At 47.1% G+C, this 21258-nt stretch overlaps 2 protein-coding genes across 11 annotated transcripts in view; one reads left to right on the forward strand and one right to left on the reverse strand.

The window, feature by feature from the left end:
• Positions 1-6828, reverse strand: JMJD4 (jumonji domain containing 4). Of its 3 annotated transcripts, none has more exons than XM_035319655.1 (7): positions 6714-6828; positions 5553-6123; positions 4766-4931; positions 3801-3926; positions 2850-3117; positions 1997-2143; positions 1-1153 (listed from the first exon to the last, which is right to left on the reverse strand). In XM_035319655.1, exons 2-7 carry the CDS (start codon positions 5815-5817, stop codon positions 842-844), a joined length of 1284 nt encoding a protein of 427 aa, XP_035175546.1. In that variant the 5' UTR covers positions 5818-6123; positions 6714-6828; the 3' UTR covers positions 1-841. The 3 variants fall into 3 exon arrangements, with proteins under 3 accessions (XP_035175546.1, XP_035175549.1, XP_035175547.1); XM_035319658.1 differs by lacking the exon at positions 6714-6828 and adding an exon at positions 6451-6468; XM_035319656.1 differs by lacking the exon at positions 6714-6828 and having other exon boundaries at positions 5553-6289.
• SNAP47 (synaptosome associated protein 47) overlaps positions 6287-21258 on the forward strand; it is a 26618-nt gene continuing 11646 nt past the window's right edge. Inside the window, exons 1-6 of one of the 8 annotated variants that reach the window (XM_035319653.1) lie at positions 7787-7960; positions 8819-8822; positions 9170-9234; positions 9782-9971; positions 12825-13377; positions 17550-18034. In XM_035319653.1, the coding sequence (XP_035175544.1) occupies positions 9923-9971; positions 12825-13377; positions 17550-18034 (1087 nt within the window). In that variant the 5' untranslated portion in view covers positions 7787-7960; positions 8819-8822; positions 9170-9234; positions 9782-9922. Of the gene's footprint in view, positions 6420-6884; positions 6909-7786; positions 7961-8001; positions 9235-9781; positions 9972-10632; positions 11090-12824; positions 13378-17549; positions 18035-21258 lie in introns of those variants that run through there. The other 7 variants (XM_035319654.1, XM_035319650.1, XM_035319652.1 and 4 more) reach the window with 7 other exon arrangements.

Below are 21258 nucleotides of genomic sequence, written 5' to 3' on the forward strand. Positions count from 1 at the left end.
TTTTTTTAAGGAGATAATATTAGGCTACTTGCTAGCTTCCCTGATTAATCAAGTCTCTACTTGATGAAATACTGCGCCTTGAAATAGTGTGTAGAAATGAGAGAGTACATTCAAGCTTCTTTTGAGCTTGGGTGGATCGCATGGTTAAAATTATTAGTGGTAGGTTTGCTAGCAGGACATCTTCCTGCTATGTTAAAATCAGTCCTGCAGGCGCTGCAGCAGAACAAAGGCTTGTTCTACCTGAGGCTTTCAGCTTTAGGGAGACTCCACTGTGTAAGAAACTAGCACAGTCAGCTCTTCCACAGCCAGGCTGCATCTGGGGAGCCAGCTCAGGCTTCAAGGGGAGCTAACTAGGGTCCTCTAAGAAGTCCAAGTGACACCCGGAGGCAGGACAGGTCTTAAAATAATTTCACTGAGACCATTCAAAGCAGAGCTTAACTGCCGGAGTCTGCAGCGCCGGTTAGTTCTCAGTGTGCTGTGCTTTCAGAAGCAGAGGGAATATGCTGCAGACCGCTGCAGTTCCAGTGTTTAGCCCTGCCAGACTGAAACTTGCTCCACAATTCCTGTTCCTCTACCAGCAGGGCTCAATTTATCAGACTCTACAATAATAATATGATTTTTTTTCCCCATTATATTTTTTTTCCTAATTATTCTAGATACTTAACTGCTGTCAGTTTAAAAAGTACTCAGTCATCTCATGAATGTACTCTCTCCCCACTCTATATTAAGGCTCTTTGTACTTAAACTGCAACCGCTATTACACAGGGAGGAGTCATTCTTCTACAAACACCCATTTTGCAAAAGGTTCTTTTTTTTTACAAAGAACTGAATAAATAGGAAGTTAGAGTAGCGCTGTATCTATTGCTGCTTTCAAGTGGTGGAGCAACGCCTCCGGAGGTGGAGAAAGTGATGTCAGGTCTAGCTTCTTGAAATCTTCATTAGCACTCAATGATGTTAGCACCTTCACAGTCCTCTTTAAATCAAACACTGCGTGGAGCATGCCCAAGGTGGAAATGGCAGCTTTTGGAGTGTTTTTTGCTGAAGCTTCGTCATCGAGGCCATTTTCCAAGATAGAAATCCTGTTCTCTGCAATAACTTTGAGGAAGTTGTAGAACTCCTTGTAGTCTATACCCGTACAAGATTTCATTATCAACTATGGGGAAAAACAACACAAAACAAAACAAAACAGCACTGAAATGGAAGCAACTCTTTTGTTTACAGTAAGAATTACAGACTTATCTAGCCAGAATCGAAAGTAAATTTTTTTTTGTGGTTTCCTGATGGCACTCAAATTCCTTACCTGATTGGAAACTTCATTAGCCCCCAAAACAACACACAGTTTGTTCTAGCTAGTAAATGGCTGTGGTTTTTGAAACTATTCTTGGAGGGTATCAATTTAGCAACAGTAACAGCCTCCAGAAATAAACTTGACATGTGCTTCACACTTAAGATTTTGGGAACATACAAGATACTACGCTGCTCACTAATTTTGCCTTCTGAATGCATCGTATCTGCAAACACAGAAGCCTCCTGCCACCTTCGCCTTAATTTTACTCGTTTGGGATTCACTGTTTGATCATGAATGATATTCAACCCAGTTCTCCTGTGTGACGGTCTCTAAGTTCTGCTGTTTAAATGAAAATTCACTTATATGTTACAAAAGAGAAAGGAAATACTACGTAAAGGATTGATCCTGACACCAATGCTAACCTTGGTAGGTGAAGAACAGTTGAAGCCTTAGTTTTTCAGACAACATCCAACTCCTTGGCACAGCAAATATGCACTGACACGAGCCTCTCCCTATCTTCCTAAACTAATACTTAACTTCCTGAGAAATGAAGTTGTCACAAGTTCCTGCTTCCTTAGGAATCACATACTAATTCCAGGTATGAGCATAAGGACTCGTGTGTCTTAGAGCTCTAATAAGGTGGCAAAATAAAACCCTGAGATACATGACCCCTCTAATAGTCAGCCAGCAGGAAACGTGTTGTTATACCTGACACTGAAGGTGCCAGTCATCCATAGGGTCCTTCCACTCATTGATTTCCCGCTGGACAGCTGCTAATTCATCCTGCAGGAAGCACCACATTATAGCTACGTTGCAGCCGTTCACCCAGTTGTGGTTAATGGAGATGGTATCCTCCTGAAGGAAGAGGTTAAACGGTTATTAATCTCTACCTAGGACAGCGTGAGAGGACAGCTGTAATATCACCGATACTGCAAAACATAAAATCACGTCCCTCAAAAAAGGAAATGCGTCTTTGGCACTAACACCCCCACCGTGCTGAAAAACTGTCTCTAATTTCCCTAAACATCAAAATCTTTTTTCACTTTTTAAATTGTCAAATGTCTCTAGCTCCTCTGTCTGAGCATTCCTTTTCTGGAGGCGAAGATGCGGGGTGGGAGGAACAAGGCTGTTAATTTGGGCTCGTAATCATGACAACAAATTTGTCAGCATTTTCCAATAGTCGACTGCAATTCGCAGTTATAAATGAAGATTAACAGCCTCAGCATAAACCGCTCTCATCCAGTATCCTATTTCTCAGTGACTCCTAGCATCTAATAAAGAAGAGCATAAGAAAAGAGGGTGCAGACAGCTTCTTCCAATTCTGCGCATTCCCATCTCCTAGCAGTCAATGACCCAGAGAGCTTCTGAGTCAAGGTTAGTGTTAGCCACCATCTTGAGCAGTCACTGAACGACTTTTTCCCCCATCAATCTCTCTATAAACTTTTTTTGTAGCTCATTTAGACTTTCAGCATCCACAAAATGCTGTGGCAATAAAAGTTTGACCCAAGTCAAGCCTACAGTTTATCACTCTGTTATAAAAGGTTGCCATCAGTTATCTTACCAGGTTGTAAACTTGATGGTGCCATCCACTGGGGATGAAGACTATCTCCCCTGCTTCCTGCACGATTTCTACAGGGGGTTGGCTTTGGTTGTAGCGAGGGTAAACACTCTTGTCCTGAAGACCAGGTGCAGTGACATCGAAGGGCAAGTTGCCGTGGCGGTCTTTCAGGTAGCCCTCCTGTCCTGGCGGGTAGAGCAGCCATTTCTTCCTCCCACATATATTGGCTGACCAGCTATAGGAACGGAAGACATCAGCGTGGAATGGAGTCCTGTGGGGCAAATCAGAAGTTGAGTAAAGACAGTACCTAAAATACGTACAATGAATTCATGTCTGCAAGAGTCAAGCACACAGAAGGCAACATTTACTATGCAAGCCTGATCCCAAACTGTCAGCCTCTTCATTTACTTCTGTTTAAGTATTCAGAGACCATTGTATCTGCACATTATTGCAGCGTTTTATATCCTCTGTGCTTCTCCATCAGTTAATTTTTAATCTGCCCTACAAGTTCTTCAACAGCAGGAGATTTTATGATGTGAACTGCTGAGAATACTGTAAATGCAAACTTACCACCAAGGCTCGACTTTTCCACCTGCAAAATACCCGACCAACCCATCAGCACCCTTCTGTTGGCTCTGCAAATCACAAGAGGTTGATGGTCCCCCATGGCTTTTCTGCTCTAAAACCGTTCATAAACCAGCTGACACTTCCTACAGGTTCTGTGTAAACTGTTCAGAGCTTTTCACAGTGCAAAAGGACCTCAGCTGACTGCATAAGGACACCTCATATCCAGAAACAAACCAGCTCAAGAAACAAGACTGCTGGGTTCACTGCTGCACTGCCTGGAAGTGCACGATATCCTGAAATACGATGTGATAATCCCTGTAAATCTTAAAAATCCCCCGTAAATCTTAATAAAGAGTATGTACAGTGACAGAAACCAAGCTGTCTTACCATGAACCTTTAGGTCCCATGTAGACAAACCGGTAATCATCCACCGCTATAGCATCCCAGTACTCATTCAGCCAGTCGGATGAGAAATACACGGGCGTTGTATAAACATCTTGCTCTGGGAAAGCTCTTAAAAAGATAAAGTGTGGGACATGGGTCTCAGAAAAATGCAGCATTGTTCCTTCTACCTCAGTTCCCCAAGCCTAGAAGCAGAGGGAGGGAAGCCAGGCTGTGGGATTTGACAAATGTGTGGCCTCTTCCCACAGTATATACTACCTGTTTCCTATCGAGGCCACACGTGGAGATTTTCTGCAGCAAGCCACAGTACTGATGTCTGTGAAAGCAAACAAACTGGGAGGCAGAGACTGACTAATTTCCTCTGTTATAAGTCACTGGCACATTCAAAAGTGAGAACAAGAACTGCAAACAAGAAAGCTGGATTAGAAGCTGGAGACATTTAAGGAAGAAGAGATTTGGGTGAAAAGACATAAAAGTCCCAGCCAGACACGGTTAAATGGACGATTCAAGCACCTCACAAGCAGCAGGCTGAAGAAGGAAAGACTGCACAGGTTGAAGTCTACTTTTAAAGACTGGGAAAGTTAGTAAAGAAAATGGATGCTAAAGGATCGTAGCTCATATGAAAAAGGAGAATGCTCTCTGAATTAAGCACCATTAGAAACGCCCCCATTCTTTGTAGAAATAACAGTCAAATGAAAGCCAAATCTTACAGTCACCTGGTTCCCCCAGTCATGTAAAACACAGATGAAAACGCAAGTGCTCGAGACTGGGAGCCTCTTCAGGAAATGGTGAGCTGTTTAAGAATCTCACTGCACGTAGTACACCATGAACAGGACTGATATTTCAGTGGGCAGGTGCTAACAAACAGCACTGGCAGCATTTCAACTCTCGAGCATTAGAAAGACAAGTGTTAAGGCTTCACGACAGGGGTTTGCGCAGTGCTCTCTTACCTGCTCAGGTGCCAGTCCTTTAGGTAAAGGCACCCTCGGGATGAGCGGTAGTCATTTTTAATGTACTCTTTCCAGTAATTTATGTACTCCTTGAAGGGGAGCTGCTCCTTTGGGTTCGAATTGTACTCCTTGACATCACAGTTGGCAACAGGTACTATAGCGTCTCCTGAAATATAAACTCTTTGAGTTCACGTGGGAACAGAGTAACTGGTGCTGAGACTGAACTCCTTTAACCTTATCCATTGGGGCAGTTTCTAATGTCTGGGCACTATCATGCTAAGGACAGTCCAAATCCATAAAGCAACGATCACGTGTCCAGCTCTCACTCCTGACACCACCATACCAGGCAAACATGCTTCAGACCAGAAATTATTTACTTAATCTGACCTGCAGTTTCTTTTTAACAAACTACATTGGGAATTGATATTTATTAAATACACTAATAATTTACAGACTAAAGTCTAGCTCTGAGATTTTTCGCTGCCAATATTTTCTCCTTGCCTATCCCTATTCGATAAGTGTCAGGCTGCTCTTGTGGTTATAGCAGCTATATAAAGTGGTACGGTTAAATTACACAGCACTTTTTATTATTAAGGACACAAATTCAAGATTGGAATCTGACTGCAACAAAAAGTATGAATACATATAGAAAACAGATGCATTAACTTAGAAAAAAGTCTGGAGAATTGCTTCAGTTTGGCTAGCGGTTCAATTTCTAGACAATTAAAACAAAGTATGGTGCCATTTAGCATGTGTTTCAATTAAGCATTAAAATGCCATGACTTACCAAACTTCTGCAGCAGGTGATCAAAATCAGGCTTTCCATCCCACGTAACCCAATTTCTCCTGCTGCCCCAGCCATCAGTGAATTTTGCTGAGAAAATACAGGGGTGGTTGGGAATCAGGTAATCGCGGAAAAAGTCTGAGTACGTGAACGATTCGACTTTATCAATAAAGTCAACGTGTCCCGCGGGGAGGCAGAAGGCGCTCTGGGACGAACTGCTGTAGTCACGGAAAAAGGCGGTGGAGCAGGCAAATGTCGCCCTGTCCATGCAGGCTGGAGGCTCTTCCTGGCTTGGCCGAGGCAGCGCGGACCAGACGCTCTCCCGTCACATGCCTCGATCCTTTACGTCTGTGAGAACTCACAAGGAAAATATGAACGCTGAGAGGTAAAACGGGGTGTTGTGCAGGAGCACCCCAGCCCACCGGGCTAATGAGGGTCTTCCATGCTTTGTAACATTTAACGCTGGTGGGTTCCTGATGTTATGTATCAGGTAGTAAAGATGCCGTTTTTCCTGTCACGTTCTTGCCTGGGCAACCCCGCTCTCTGGGGACAGTCAGCGAGAGCTGGTTCCTTCCTGAAAGAGCAGAAGAATTGATTTCAGCGGGGATCCCTTTTACACAAATTGTTGTGTGGGGGAAACAAACCACCCCAAAACACCCGGGACCACAGGAGACAGCTGCAGGCTGTGCTGGAGAGGGGGCTCCTTTGTGAAAAGGGAGGAACCGAAATGCGGCAACCCCCTCAGCCCACCCTCCTCAGCCCCTCCTCAGCGGGCCGGGGAGCTCCCAGAGGCGAAACGAAGCGAAGAGACGGCGGGGAGCGCGGAATGACAACGGGGTGGCTGCGCCCGGGGCAGGGAGAACCCTCACGGTACGGGAAAAGGCTTCAGGAGAGAGGACACTGAGGGGACTGAGGGACGGCAAGGCGCTGAGAAAGAGCAGAAGCCCGGGGGAGAGTCGGAGGTGGATGAAGGAGAGGCGCGGCCGCCATCTTGGCGCCGCCATCTTGGGGCCACCATTTTGAGCCCCCCCCCAGCTCCACGGGGAGCACCCGGACGCCATAGGGCGACGCACACATCGCCCCCCTGTAAGGTTCGCGGCCCGTCCGTGAGACGGATGGGTCCCGAGGGAGCCGAGGGCACACCGAGAGGCCGCCGCTACTCACCGCCGCCTCCCTCGGGGCTTCACGGCGGGGCGAACGGCGGCGGGAGGCGGAACCTCCCCGCGCCGCCCCCCGGAACGCCGGCGTTCGGGCAGCGGGGCCGGGGGGGAGCGTGAGGAGGGGGCGCCGCGCTCAGCCAATGGGAGCGGGCGGCGGGCGCAGGCGCGGAGCGGCGCTGCGGGGCCGGGAGGGAGGGAGGTGGGTGAGGGGCGGGGAGGGGGCGCTGCGGGGGGGTTGGGGGAGATTTGGGGAAATATCGGGGAAATTTAGGGAAGGAGTCGGCTGGGAGGGGGGATGCAGGCTGGGGAGAGGGTGAAGGTTGCGGGGGGTTGGTGGTGGGGTGGGGGTGAGGGGGGGAAGCTGGCCTGGGGAGTGTTTTGGGGTGTCTTGGGGGGGGGGGGGGGAGAGGAGAGGAGAGGTGGCCCCGGCTCCATGGAGGTGAGGCTGGGGGGTGGAGGGGGGCTGAGCACGGCCCGGGAGGAGGTGGGGTGCTGTGGGGTCAGGGATGGGCTGCAGGGGGTTTAGGGACAGCGGAGGGGTTAGGGACAGCAGGGGGTGTTTGGGGGGGGGGGTAGGTATAACAAGTGATGGCATTGGGCTTGGGGCGAGGAGGGGGAAAGGGGGGGATGCAGGGGGAAGGGGGGGGATGTGGTTTTGGGGGAAGGGGGAATGCCAGTGTGGGATGAGCCTTGGGGGTGGTGGTGGGGAAGGAGAAGGGAGCAAGCCTTGGGCGGGGGGGACGGGACAGGGGAGGGCTCACCAGGCATAGAGCAGGGGTCCTGGGGGGCAGCCAGGCTTAGGAAGTGCAGATGTGGCTGTGTTTTGGGTTGGAGACGGCAAGACGGGATTGGGATTGAAGGGATCCTGCTGGGATCCCGCCCCAGCTGGTGGGTGTTAATCTGGGGGGTGTACGGGCTGGTGTGCATTCAAGGGAGCAAACTGGAGCTGTCCTGGAGTTAAATAGGTGTGGGAAGGTTCAGGGGGACTTTGGTCTTCTGCAGAGATCCCCCTTTGTGTCAGAAATGGTGCGCAAGCAGAATGTCCTTCCCATGGAAGGATGGCAACATTGATGTGGAGGAGCCCCTCGGTGCGGATGCCCCTTCTTAGCGGGGGTCTGTTGGTCTCTTGAGGTGGGAGGAGACAAATCTCGCGTAGCACAGAGCTGCCACCAGTCTTTGCCCGTTGTGTTTCTCGCCGGGTCACTTGGAAGTACTTTGTCTTGCGGCATCACTTGGGGATTTGGGAGCCTGGTGTTAGACATTTAATTAAAAAGAGGAGTTGCTGCTGGATAAACCTTATAAACGTTCTTCTTGCAAGGCTCATGGGGCTCACCGGGCTGTTAAAACTCACAGTTTGCCAGACGGTGCCCTGTGGGAATAAACCATCAAAGATGCTGACCCGGTGGAAACCCTCCACGGAGGAGGACAGAAAAGAAACGACGTGTTAGAAACACGTTCAGGAATGTTCTGCGGGTAATCAGCAAGTGCAGGTGAGGGGAATCTCTGAGTTTTGGAGGCTCTGAGGCAGCCACCTTGTGGAGGGGTGAGCTGGCAGCGCCTTCTCGCAACGTATGTAGCCTCTCCTCGCAGCTGGGGCAATTAGTAATGCTGGGGCAATTAGTAATGCTTACGTTTCATTAGGTGATCTCAGAGCACCTCACAAGAGCAGGTGAGTCACCTTCTTTTTATGGAACCAGCCACTGAGACGTGTTGGCTGAGGAATGTGCGCAGTGTTGTGGTGACACTGTCAAAAATGCAATCCACGTTTCTGTGCCGCTGAGCCTAGTTCTCACGGGCTGTTGTGCTGCCGTGTCTAGGAGACAAATGTTGGGTTGTTCCTTCTTCCCCCCCAAAAAAGGTGGTTTGCAGAGTAGAGCAGAACATAAATCATTGATGTTGGGGAGCCCAGGCTGGGCGAGACTGCCTGGGTTATCTGTGGTGTGGACAAAAGTGTGGGCACAACGAAGGAATTCATTGAGAAATCACTTTAGGTGGCTCCTCCTATTCCACTGCACGCACAGCAAGCAGCTCAAGCACCGTAACCCTTATGAACCTGTTCCTGACTGCATTTACAAGTAATCTAAAGCCACTTGTTTTCTGCCAGCTCAGTCATTTTCCTGGTAATATAAACGACTTGCTTACATCTGTTCATTGTCGCTTTTCTGGGTGGGAATACTGGAACGTGTCTTTTAAGGCTTTTTTTTTTTTTCAGTGTGTTTTACAGAGCCATGAATACCAACCACGTCTTGTCGCTAAGGAGGTTCTAGTCCTGTTTTAGAAGGAATAGAATGGGGAGCAGCGAAATGCTGAATCTCAAATATAACGAGGAGGTGCAAGCTAATCAGAGACCCTTTGTAAAAGGGAAAATGCTTCTAGTAGAGACCGAAGAGAAGTTTCCCTAATAGGTTCAAGACAGTGGAGTTACAAGAACAGCAGGATAATGATATTTCTTTTAATAGCTCAGAAAACATGATCACAGGTCAGTACCCATCGGAGAGACAGAAGACAGTGTGAGTGTCACAGGTGAAGCACAGATTTGATGCCTTTTTCCAGCTAAATTCAGGTGCCCGTGACCATTTCTTTGTGTTAAACACTTGAGGAATTTTACTAGTGTTAAAAGCGAGCTCCTGGAAGCTTTGCGTTGAATTACAGTGCCCTGGTGAAAGCTCTTAAACAGTAGCTGTGTTCTGTACCATTGATGTGTCTGTGTTACTGAATAAAATCATTCTTACATTGCATAAGTGAAGTGCATGTTTAAATGTTTTCGTCTCGGGGCGAGGTTGTGCAGATCCAGTGCTAGGTAAACCATTATATTGGGGAAAAAACGTGCTGGAACGGTGAAGGGACTTGATTCCCAAGTAGGTTCTTGCCTGGGCATTTTGCCCTCGGGCACAGAAAGAAGCTGACTGTCAGGCCAAGCTCTCAGGTGAGTCAAAAGCCATATGACCCAGGGCATGCACACGTATAACTACCCAGGTCAAGTGACTGCTTCGTTTCTTCCCCTGGGCTGAGAGAGCTTTTTTTACTCTCTTAGACCCAGGGGTAATCACACCTCCTCTGCTGATTATATGCTGCTGTTTTTTTGGCGTTTCTGGTAACGGGCATAGCAGGATTTTTGCTTTAGCTCCGTTTTTATTTTCACCTGCTCTCCTGGATGTTGAAAAGAAATACAAAGGGGGAAAAATCTATGTAGAGACGGACAGTTCTGTACAGATGGCAGCTCCCACGAGGCTGCCCGAGAGTTCTGCATCTACAGATCGAGGTAAGGAGCTCGTGGTATGGGTAAGGAACGTGTTGTTATGGCACAGTCGTGGGACTGCTTCGGTTGCTGATGTTTCTACGTCTGTTTCTGGCGATGAGCAGGCTCGAGAGAAAAATGCTGTCTGTACAGGGAGGTTTGTGAACTCTTAGCCTGTGAAAAGAGGCTCTAGGCTGGGTTTCTTAGAGAATTTTAAGGGTTGTTTGCTTGCTTACCATTTCTTGTGCCTCCATAGTACATTCGTGCTTTATTTAGGGTGGCTGTTACTGGTAGCAAGGTCTGGGAGTTGTTTTCCAGATGACATTTTGTTCCTCCGTGCCTGTCCCAGCACTGAGCGTTGAGCAACCTGCATTTGCTTCCAGGTTTCCCTTGTGATCCTCTGCAGAACTTGTAATCTTTCAGCGACTCCGTTTCATCATTATTTATAAAATAACACCTCGGGGAAACAGCTTGTGAGCAGCGTGCTGCGATGTAGGATATTTTCCTGAAAAAAAAGGTGTACGTAGCAAACAGTTGCACGCTGCTGGGGTAAGTAGGGGATGGTGTCAGGGTTGGTCCCGAACGTGATGCACTTGATAGCCTGGGAGGCTGCTGATTTTTTGTTTGTTTTCCCCTGGGTTTGATGGGAGCTCCTTCAGTGCCTTTGCAGTATGTGTTAGGGTATGGGGAGTTGTAATACGAGATGTTTGTTTTGGTTTATTTTTTGTTTGCTCTCCTATCGCTGTTCCTGGTAGTTCTGAGAGAGATTTTTCTCTCCAATACTCTGTGTGACTTTATATGCATCTGAAATACTCTGCATGAGCGTATACACGTCTTAAAACATGCTAGATGGGTGGCAATTTAAAACCTTTGAGTACGTAATGTGAGGGAGGGAGACGATAATACCTCAGAGTGTTTTTATAGAAGGAAAACATGAGTGTTGAAACCTAGGCAGCTTCGAGCTGTTAAACCTCTAGGTTAGTAGTTCCTAACTAAAAGAGCTCTGACACCATGATTTAGTTTTACCTGGTGCTGATTTCACTACTGATGTAACTTAGGTTTTTCCAGTTCAGTTTATGGCTGTTCTGGAGCCCTGCTCGTGATGCGTGGTTCTTTGTGGTCGCTTTTGGCTGATCCTTCAGGTGTTTTTCTTTTCTGTTTCTTTGTGAATGACTTTGTCGTTCTGTATTGAAGAAAGAATAATCTTTAAATAGAAATTATGACTGTTGGCAGCTCACAAAGCCCAGTCTTGGAGGGAAAGAAAAGCTCTTCACGAGATCTGTTCGATCAAACCTCACTGCATTAGGAGTTACCTTCTTTCCTAGATGGAAGAATTGAGGCCAGGGCTTTTAGCTTTTCCTCCAAATTATGGAATTATTCAGTAAACGATCAATACAGAAACTGTATTTCTTAAACCCTGTCATTGCCTTCTGGCTGTAGCTACTTTCCTGACTCAATTTTTCTGTGGACTATTTCTCACTATTTGGCTCACATCACAGCAAGAAGCTCTATTTAAAGGTTATTAATGAGGCAGCAACCTGAAAACATGAGCAGATTTCAAGCATGTGCTGCAGGAGCTCATACCAGTGCTACCTGAGAGAAAGGTCTGTTAGTTTTTGGTTGCGTTAGGATTCCTTCACCTTCGTAAGGGGAACAGATCGTAACAAAATCAAAAGGTGTAATGAGTCTTGGTATCCATCTGGTTGGGGCTTTTGTGGTAGAGGCCTAACTTTTCATTTACTGTGCCGTGTAAGTACCTGAACGCCTTGTGATAATGCTGTGGTACTAATCTGTAAATTATGCTGTAACACATCAAAGGTCTTGGAGATGATGAATAAACGAGTAATGAGATCACTAATTACGTGGCGGCCTCTCACAAGGAGTTAAATTATGGAAGGTAATTGGTCTGTAATGCTCCCGCTGAACACTCGCACTGCGGAGGAGGTGTTGGAGGACACAGAGTGGCCCTTTGGGTGTAAGAAATGGCTTCGGGAGTGGGCACGGAGGCGCAGGACCAGATGTTTTGTTGAATTTACCTTTCCAAACTTGAGGTTGTTCTGGGGCAAGCAAGTCAGGCCTTGGGCACGTGATGGCTCCACGTGTTTCTGTTGGAATTCCAGGTGCTGGTGAGCAAGCTCTGTGCTTGTACACCTCTTCCAGTACCTCTATGGCATCTTCTTCATCCCGGCTTCCCTTTGGGTCTGTCAGGGCTTTCCCAGCAGCGTCGCTGGGTATTTCTGCTCCTTAATGTTTATGAGTTCTGGTCAGTGGTGATTTGTGGTTTCATTTACGCTGTTGAATACTCAGGATGGACCTTCTGGGTGTATTTTTTTTTTTAAATACCTGGTATCTCGAAGGGGAAGGAGCAGTGGTGTCATGGATGTGTGTGGTTTGGATAGGTGACCCTGTGTTTTGGTTCCTTCTGGACTTTATTCAGGACGTGTTGGTCTGTGGGAAGTCGCTTGGGTGATGAGGAGGGGAATAGAGAGCTCTTTACGTCATCGCTTTCCAATAAAAAGGTGCACGTGAAAGACGATAAAAGTTAGTGAGAACTGATTATATTCCTGGTTTTGGTCAGTTCTCCTCCACTCAAAGCTCTGTGTTAACGCAGCGGGCAGTTGAAGCGGGTGCTGTTGTGTACTGAATCATGATGAGAGCCTTGTAAGAAGGGGAGGCAGCATTGTTGTGCTGGGGACAGCAGCAGTACTGACAGCCCTGTTGAGGCAGGGTGAGTCTTTCTGAAGGAAACACTCAAATGGTAACCAAATTTTGTAAGACACCTGTGGGTGATTGCGAATCTGTCTTGAGTACGTAAGGATATAGTGAAAATACTGGATGTTGTTAAGGATTTTTGCTTATTTTTTTTTCTCTTTCTAGTTTCTCCTAGCTTTGAAAGCGTTGCTCTTGTGGAGGAGGCTCTGAACGGCGAGCTGATGAACGAAGACATAAATATCCATAGCTGGCCTTGTTCCTACTACTTGGACACCAACAAACAATGGGTCTCTGGCAGGCTCTCGCTGACTCCTGTCGCCATCAAATTTACAGCTGACAAGACCGGGGAGCTGTTGGTCAACTTTCATCTTTCCAGCATCAGCGAGATCAAGAAGGAGTCTTCAAATTTAATCTTCAGCTCTCTGACCATCCTGGAGAAGAACACCAAGCACTGGTTCAGTTCCCTGCAGCCTAGCAGGAATGTGGTGTTCAACATCCTCGAGCACTTCTGGAGGGAGCAGTTGCTGTCGAGCCAAGGTGCGGGGGCAGAAGCAGCAGCTTTGCAGACGACGAAGGGGAAGGAGCTGACGGGGTTATTGACGGGGTCGCAGAAACGGCTGGAGGACACAGCAAAAGTGCTGCATTACCAGGGCGAGCAGTTCGATAACATCATGAGGGGGCTCAACAAGATCGAAGGGGATATGGATGTGGCAGACAGGTACGGTACTGTGACATCTGAGCTAAGCAGTGGTTGTGGGACTGTGTGCCTAGAAATCATGAGAGATCCACGGAAAAGTCTTTAGGAAACTGAGCTGTTGAATTGCAATAAAAGTTCAAGGCCATGGTGGTCTCCATGGATCTAGTCCTTGTTGCACAGGAGGGATGAACACAGAAACATAATGTTTTTTCTCCCTGAGGAAACTTTTTTGTGTGTACGTACCTGTCCTCTGTCCTCAGATAACTTTTCAAGCCCTTTTGAGTTTCACCTACCATTGAATGATAGAGATGCCCAGAAGGTGAGCAACCTGTAAGTTTTGAGAAAACAGACAACTAGTTAGGGGAAAGGTGCAAATTAATGCCCTGCTAAAAGATGTGTTATGGAATTCACATTTTTATCAATGTTCTAGAATGTGCATACATGAAAAATACTCAAAGTTTGGTTCATTTTGACAGTCGTGGAACAGCCTGCTTTGCTGCTTCATAACAAACACAACCACAGCTCTGCTTTTCTGGCTCTTTTCAAAGGAAATATTGAATGCAGCAGGTGAGCTGCTGACTTGAAAACAGTTTCTTAGAGTTATCAGGAGACAACCCCAAATATTCTTTATTTTAGGTAGATTTTTACTACTTTTTCTGTTCGTACAAGTCAACTTCTGAGGCTGTTTTTTGCGTACAAAGTGTGTGTGGTTCAGGGCTTTATATTTGCCCATCTCACAAGAATTTGCTGCCCAGCAGTGAGGATTGGGTCTGCGGTGCAGATACATTCAGGGAAACAGCTGGAGAAACAGTGTTTCTTATGTGCATCGTAAAATCACACTGCTTTTAACACTGCATGGAATGCTTCCTGCTTCTAGGTCTAGGTGGTCAAAAATACATTTTTGAGGGGACAAAGGGATTGTGCTTTGTAACACTGAATAAACTGCCGAGCTCTGGCTGCAAAGTGTCCTGATGAGAGACCTGGAGAGTCAGGGTGGGCAGGACAGTACCAGAGTGTTTGTGGCCACCTCAATTAGACACACAGGCTGATTTTTGAGAGCACTGGCTTAAATGATTCATTTAGGCAGCAAGAGTTGATCTGGAGAGCATTTGAGATGAGTATCTTTAGCTGTAGCAGAACTCCTTGTGGACAGTAAGTGGCTGGCATCTCAATCAGAGTATTATTTTGACTTTAATGATTCCTATTCAAAGTGAATTGCTCTCCTTTTTTATTTTGTATGTTGCAAACTGGAGTCAATAGCAGTCCAAAACAGCCAGGTTAAGAGTAGCAGTGTTACGTTTGAAGAGAGGTAGCTTCGAGTCCCTTTGTGGAAGCTCTGACACCTGCAGAAAGCAACAAACACAATAAACCTCAAACTAGTTGTTCTTGGAAGAAGCATCTGTTTTTAGAAGGATATCGTGTCTAAAAGAAAGTGTGGATTTCACCGTGATTGTGGTGATGTTCTCCGTGCCCTTTAATGAAAAGCCAAGCTAACAGAAAGCTTCAGCAGTAGCTTTTAAAGTTCTGCAGCAATAAACAAAGAGCAGGAAAATAAATACCTGCTCATTGTTTTTGGAAGAGGGTTTTGTTTGGGGTTAGGATGCACTGGGAGGTATTATTTGTCCTTACGGATCTGAAGAGCTAGATGCTTTGATTTTAAAAATGGAAAAATAAAGAGAGACTTTGACCAAATGTTAGCTGAGATCCCATTTTATCTGTAGTATGCAGAGCTTAGCCAGTTTGCTCACAGGCTGAAACTGTTTTGCTTGCTGGTGAGCAGATGGGCTGGACTTTGGTGTGTTAATTCAAGGTTTTATGAGCAACAGCAGCATGGTGGTGGTGTCTCCTCTAAAAAGAACCAGGCTCCTCTTTCTATTTTCATGTGTTTAAAAGTGTTTGACTTTATCTTGCCTGTACGTGTGGGCTTTTTTAGATTCTTAAGTCTGTTCTTGTATACGCCGGGGTACATCCAGCTGCTTTCAGTGGAACCACGTGCAGATAAGCAGGGCTGAGTCTGACATGCTAGCAGATGTTCAGAAACCAAAAAAAAAAAAATCAGATTTACTGGCTCCTTTTAAATATATTACTATAAGAGGACAAGGTGCTCTGGTTGCAAACTTGCATTTGTAAATGAGGACTGGTCGTATAGATCGTTGATACAGAGGGGTGACTCCTCCGTGGAAGCGCAGAGAACTTGGCAGGAGCTTTTGTGAGGGCTGCACAACCGAAAAATCCCGACTGTAAATCAGACGCTGCACAGCCAGGATGTCAGCCCCTTGGGAAAGAGGGGAGGGTGAAGGGAGAAAGTGTTTAAAAATGAGGGCTCAGAACCTATCAGGAATAAGCTACCGCAGCGTAAACAGAGCTTTAGGTTTGTCACGTTGCAGCTGCTTTTCAGTAAGTGAAGGTGATGAAGTGAGCCCATACTGTTAGGGATCTAATGACTTTTTCACACGTTAAGACACAGGCATAAGCTGCCGTTGCCCTGAAGGACCTTGTTGTAGCTCTTCTGTACTCCAAGAGGACAGAAAACCCACTTTGTGGGAGTGATACCAGGTCAGTAGTTGCTCTTTAGGTACAACAGGTGAGTTGAAGCATTAATGTGGAAGATGCTGTGTGCTAGCCCAGCTTAGAGGTTTTTTGCAGTTCTTCTCTATGCTGAACTTAAATTGAACCTTATCATTTCGGGATTCAGCCCTAAATCTGTGACACCGTTGTCCATTCAGAATCTGTTACTGTAGAACTTGGTTATGTCTCATTTGGTTTGTCCTTTTTTTCTTTTAAAGGAGCGTCACAGCAGGGTCAGAGGGCAGCAGAGGCTCCCAGACCCACTACTCCACTCTCATGCTATCCCCTAAATATCCGAGGTCCGGCTGTAGCTGGGAGTGTGCTCTTGGAACGATTCATTCTGCACCCGTTGTCTGTGAATTCAGTGGTTTGCTCCCAGTGTGACTTTTTCTGCTTTTCCCAGCAGATGGCTTTCTTTAAGTAGGTCTGTTCCGAAGCCGGTGCGTAGCTTTGATGGCTCGTAAACAAAGCGTTCAGTTAGAGCTTCCTTTGTCAGATTGGATTGTGTTTACGGCCAAATTAAACAGGATTTTCAAATCGCAAAGTCTGCTGCAGAACTGCTCTGGTTCTCTCCTGGAAAATAAATCATTACAAAAAGTATCTTGAGAGCAGCCCTGCTGCGACGCGTATTTCATCAGGCAGTACCTTTCTAGAGCGAACCTAAAGCAAATTAAATACAGCTGGCTCTCCAAAACAGTAAGGAAGCCAAAATACTTAGTATTTTGGTTTGATAAGGCTTGATTTTCCAGGCTTTATGTCGGTAAATAGCCTTCTGTAACATCAGTAAGGTGACAGTGTTTCATTCAGCGCATTATTACACGCGGTTGGCTTCGCTAGAAGATGAGGGGCAGGGGATGAGTGTCACACATGCTGACTCCAACTCTTGCCCAGATGTGGAGAGGGACAGCAAAAAATCAAAGCAGATCCACCACCTTTCCACTCCTTCCCATTCGTTTCCAGTGGAAGGACTACGTGTGAGGCTTACACCCAGTGAGATCTGTGATGTTGGTCCTGGGGAGAGGACCCCAGAAAGGGGGAACAGGCTCTGCAGATAGAAAATTCAACAGAAGGTTCATACCCAGCATCTCCTCGACTCTTGCTTCTAGCTGTACACAAACCACAAGCGTTGTCCTTTTTGCCTGCAGCTGTTGAGCCAGCCCTGGTGGGGAGGCAGCCTCTGGGCAGCCTCTGCTGGGCACGTCAGCATGAACCTCGCGCTCATCGTGTTTTAGCAGCAATGGGAACGAGGGCGAAGCTAAAGGTGGCCTCAGCCTATGGGGCCGAGCTGGGGAGGAGCAGAAAGAGGCAGCGGTAGCGACGCTCAAGTGTGGAAGCGTTGAGGTACAAGGCGGTGGTAGCTGAAGAACAAATGGTGGTAAATTGGCATGAATAAACCCACGGAGAAGTCAGATTGCTCACGTCCCAGTGGTGAGATTCTGGGGCCGCTTTGCAATGTCTTAGCAAATAAAGAAAAGCTGTTTTTTGAAATGGCTGGATCCTGGTGAGCTGTGTAAAGGGCTGGAATCACTTAAATCTTTAATCTGTGGTAACTTGCTTTGAGCTGGTGGGGCAGCACGACCTTCTGATGGGTTCTCTCCCTTCTGACTCTCTCCTCTCTCCGCTAGGTTGTTGACGGAGCTCGAGTCTCCTTCTTGGTGGCCATTTAGCAGCAAGCTCTGGAAAGCGCCCTTGGAAGCCAAGCCAAAGGAAACTGCCGCAGTTTCCGATTCAAAGAACCAGGAAGGAATCATAATTAGAATTCCAGTTATTATCACCCACAGAACGGACTCGAATGTCAAGCCAGGAAAACTCACGCTCTTCGCTTCTGGCCTGGAAATCAGTGACTGCAACTCTCAGGTCATTCACCGGTTTGAAGCAAGGGACGTGGACGATATCAAAGTTCACACGCCGTATGAAATCAGCGTCCGTCAGAGGTTTATTGGCAAGCCTGACACCTCGTACAGGCTCCTGTCAGCAAAGATGCCAGAAGCCATCCCCGTCTTGGAGATGCAGTTCAGCAAGAAGATACAGTTTTTGGAAGATGCCCTAGGATTTGTCGGTGCCAGCAAGTCTCCTCAGGTAGATTTGGGCGCCTCCATTTGGCAAGCAGGTATGTGACAGACAAAATGAGCTATCCATAAGCAGGAATGCCTTTCCCCAAAGTTCCCAAGTGGGTTTTGAGCTCAGAATAGGATACGGTGTCTGTAAGGAGAGTCCTCTCCTGGACTGTCTTACCCTGTGTCCTTTTTTCAGTGGTCACCAGTACAGAACTGTACCACTCCGTGGGAAGGGCCGTCAGGAATTTGCTCTCATCCAACTGCACGCTTCTGAGTCCTCCGTCACTGCTTTTTTTTTTTTTTCCCTTAGCAGTTTTTAGCTGGAAGCATCTCATAAAAACCCCATTGTTCGGTTAAGCGTAGAAAGTTTAAAACAAAAGTGCGGTTCAGCAAGCTTTTAAATAACACGTTGAGATAAACATCAGGTTAATTTTCACTTAATAAAAAAATTGAGTTTTTATTCAAGACCTTCAGGTGTTCAGATGTAGGAGACTTTTAGATTTCGGACGAGGTGGATGCATAGTTCAGTGGTTTTGAAAAACACCGCAGGGACCGAAAGCCCTTCGCAACAATAAGAATGAAAATCCTTACAGCTACTAATGCTTCTAAAATTCTGGGCAGGGCTGTGGTTTTTGTTCGTTTTTGTAATCCAAACCTGGATTCACTTGGAGAGCTGTCTATTAGGAATTTATTAACGTGCCTGAATCCTTTTTTTTTCCCCCTAATTGTCAGTGACCAAAGAGGAAAGCAGTGGATTTATTCCCGGTGCGTTAAAAAAGAGTAGAAAAATGATAGAGCAAAACAATAGATGAAGCTAATTCTATGCACAAAGCAGAAACTGGGTTTCAAGAGGGAGGAGAATGTTCTCTTCTCGTCGAGTTTTTGAAGGCCATAGCTTGGAAAAGCTTGTTAATTTTTAAGGAAGTCAGTCTCTGGGCATCTGGCACTAAAATGTCAGCACAACAACTCGGAGGAAAAACAACCTGCTGGTTTCTTAAGCACGGAGTTATTCCAGCAAATTGGTGTTCAGTTCCTGATGGTCTTGAGGCTGGTTACATAAAATAATTGGTTATACGGCCCTCCCGTGCTTAATTTCCCCGCTGCTCTGCTCTGTTTGCATCTGAGTCAGTGACTCAAGGCTATTGCTCTCCTACCCCCACCTGCATTTGGGCTGTTTGATTTGGAAATGTCAGGGAAGAAAACTGGAGGCTATGGAAATCCTGACTTCTGCAGCTCCACCAAAAACCTTGTTTGTTCCTCCCCTGGAGACCGCCGCTGCCCGCCTGCTGTCGCAAGATGGCAGTCGAGGACTGGCTTTTGCCTCGTCTTTTTTTCCCTGCCTCTGCTCGCAGGGTGAAAAATACTGATATTTTTTTCTAACTTTTTTGCTAAAAGCTTGGGTTGGGGGGGAGAAAAATCTGCGCGTTATGCGTGCCTGCCTCTGCGCACGCGTAAAACGTGTGTTTTCAGACAGCTCCCGTTGATTCCGAGCCTCGCAGCAGAGCTACCTCTGCCTCACCAAACTGGCTCGCGGCCTTCTCAGCTCTCGGCGGCACGGAGACGCGGACGTTTCCACGACTGTCACGGTCTCATCTGGATCCTGGCTGTTTGCGCGAGCCCTGCCTTCAAGTTGTGTGCATTGCACATTTATACAAAAAAAAAAAAAGTGCAACAGACCTCTTGCTCCCAAGAGTTCGGGCTTGATTTCACGTAGAAGGGGGATTTGCAAGGCGTTTTATACGCACTAGATTATCTCAAACTATTTTTAGCTGCTCTGCATCTCTTTTCTGACTTTATTTTTGGACCAAGCCGCGTGGAGTGTTTAAATGCCAAAGACGGGGCAGCAAGGTTTGTTTTATAACAGAGGCTCTTCTGCGCTGGATCAAGTCCAGCACTTTCCTAGCCAGTAACGGCTGATAACAGCTACCCTAGGTTAAAAGGTGCAAGAAACCCTACAGTGTGTTAGCAGTATAACAACCTCGGGCGGTGCTGTCTTAATCCTGTAGCTTTTTCACCCTTCCAAGGCTGCAGATTTTGCCCTGGACTTTATTCAGAGGTTTCGTAGCTCCTCATCCTCCCGAGGAGGCAGCGTGTCCCGCAGTCCAACTGGGCGTAACGAAGCTAAACAGAATTGCTTTTTGAACGTTTCTGCCTCTTATTTAATTCTCTTTTTCGCTAGGAAATTGCTGAGCGATGCCAGATGCCCTGCCCCGTTCTTTCCGTGTGCTTTTGTTGTGTCCCTCTCCTGCTCTTGCCCTCAGGGAGATGAATGGGGGTGAAACGGATGGATTCTTTGTCTTTAATGAAATAATTAGTGTACGGTGACACTTGGCTGATCAGAAACATGCAGAATCTTGTCTGGCTGTTTGCTGCCACGGGAAGGTCTGTCACCCGCTCCCCATTTCCCCCTTGGAGGGACACCACGGCAGGAATTTACCACTAGCAGCAGTTTTCGGTGCCTATTTCTCAGCCCTTCACTGTACCACTGGTACGGTGAATGCTTTGCTTGTCTTAAACCCCGATGGTGTCTGAGTCCAGCGACTCTCAGCCTGATAACCAAATAATTCCGGGGATTAATTGCCAGTTTGCAGTAGCTACTTAAGAGGGATTTCAGGCTTGTTGCTCTGGGGTTCAGCTTTGTGTCCGTTTTCACGGAGAAGCAGCTCTGCCCCGGGTGGATGGGTGTTCGCTGCCAGCCAGCTGGGCACCAGCCCTTCCACGTGGTGATGAGCTCTGGCCTCTGATGTGCTTTCCATCCCCAAGAGCTGCCATCGATGTCCTGCTCTGGCTGCTGGCAGGTGGCAGCAGTAGCATTCGCCTGCTTCTTTCTTGGTGCCTCTTGAAGTGGGAGCACTATGGAGAGGTTTGCAGCGCCTCCAGGAGCTGAGATGGGTGTCTCGGGTTTTTAGCACCCAGATGCTGCAGAAATAACAACCTTGCCTCGCAGCAATGTAGTATCGGATACAATAAGAGCTGCTGCTTTAAATAAAGGGCAGGGGGCATGTTACATACACCAGGGATGGTGCCCACGCTGCTCGGCTGGGGTAGTGTCAGCATTGCCCTTCTGTTTTGGGGGCTCACCGACTCGATTCTTGGGCTCTGCCTGTGATCCATCACTTTTAAGGTCTTTAATTAAAAAAAAGACCAAAGGGAAGAAGCAGCAGGGGGAGATTCCTCGTTTATCAGGTTGGGAGGACCTTGCTGTTTGCTGTCAGTGCAGATGCATGCCCACACCCCACATGAGCCCGTTCCCCAGGTGCTGCTGCCTTCAGGAGTC

This window comes from Oxyura jamaicensis, chromosome 2 (assembly GCF_011077185.1).
Source record: "Oxyura jamaicensis isolate SHBP4307 breed ruddy duck chromosome 2, BPBGC_Ojam_1.0, whole genome shotgun sequence".
Classification (NCBI taxonomy): domain Eukaryota; kingdom Metazoa; phylum Chordata; class Aves; order Anseriformes; family Anatidae; genus Oxyura; species Oxyura jamaicensis.

Excerpts from the sequence above, each read along its gene's own strand:
- JMJD4 (XM_035319655.1), bottom strand. The coding sequence starts at position 5,817 with ATGGACAGGGCGACATTTGCCTGCTCCACCGCCTTTTTCCGTGACTAC. Across the intron at positions 3,118-3,800 it reads ATGGGACCTAAAGGTTCATG|GACTCCATTCCACGCTGATG; the intron begins GTAAGACAGCTT and ends TTTGCCCCACAG. Across the intron at positions 2,144-2,849 it reads ACCATCAAGTTTACAACCTG|GAGGATACCATCTCCATTAA; the intron begins GTAAGATAACTG and ends CTCTTCCTTCAG.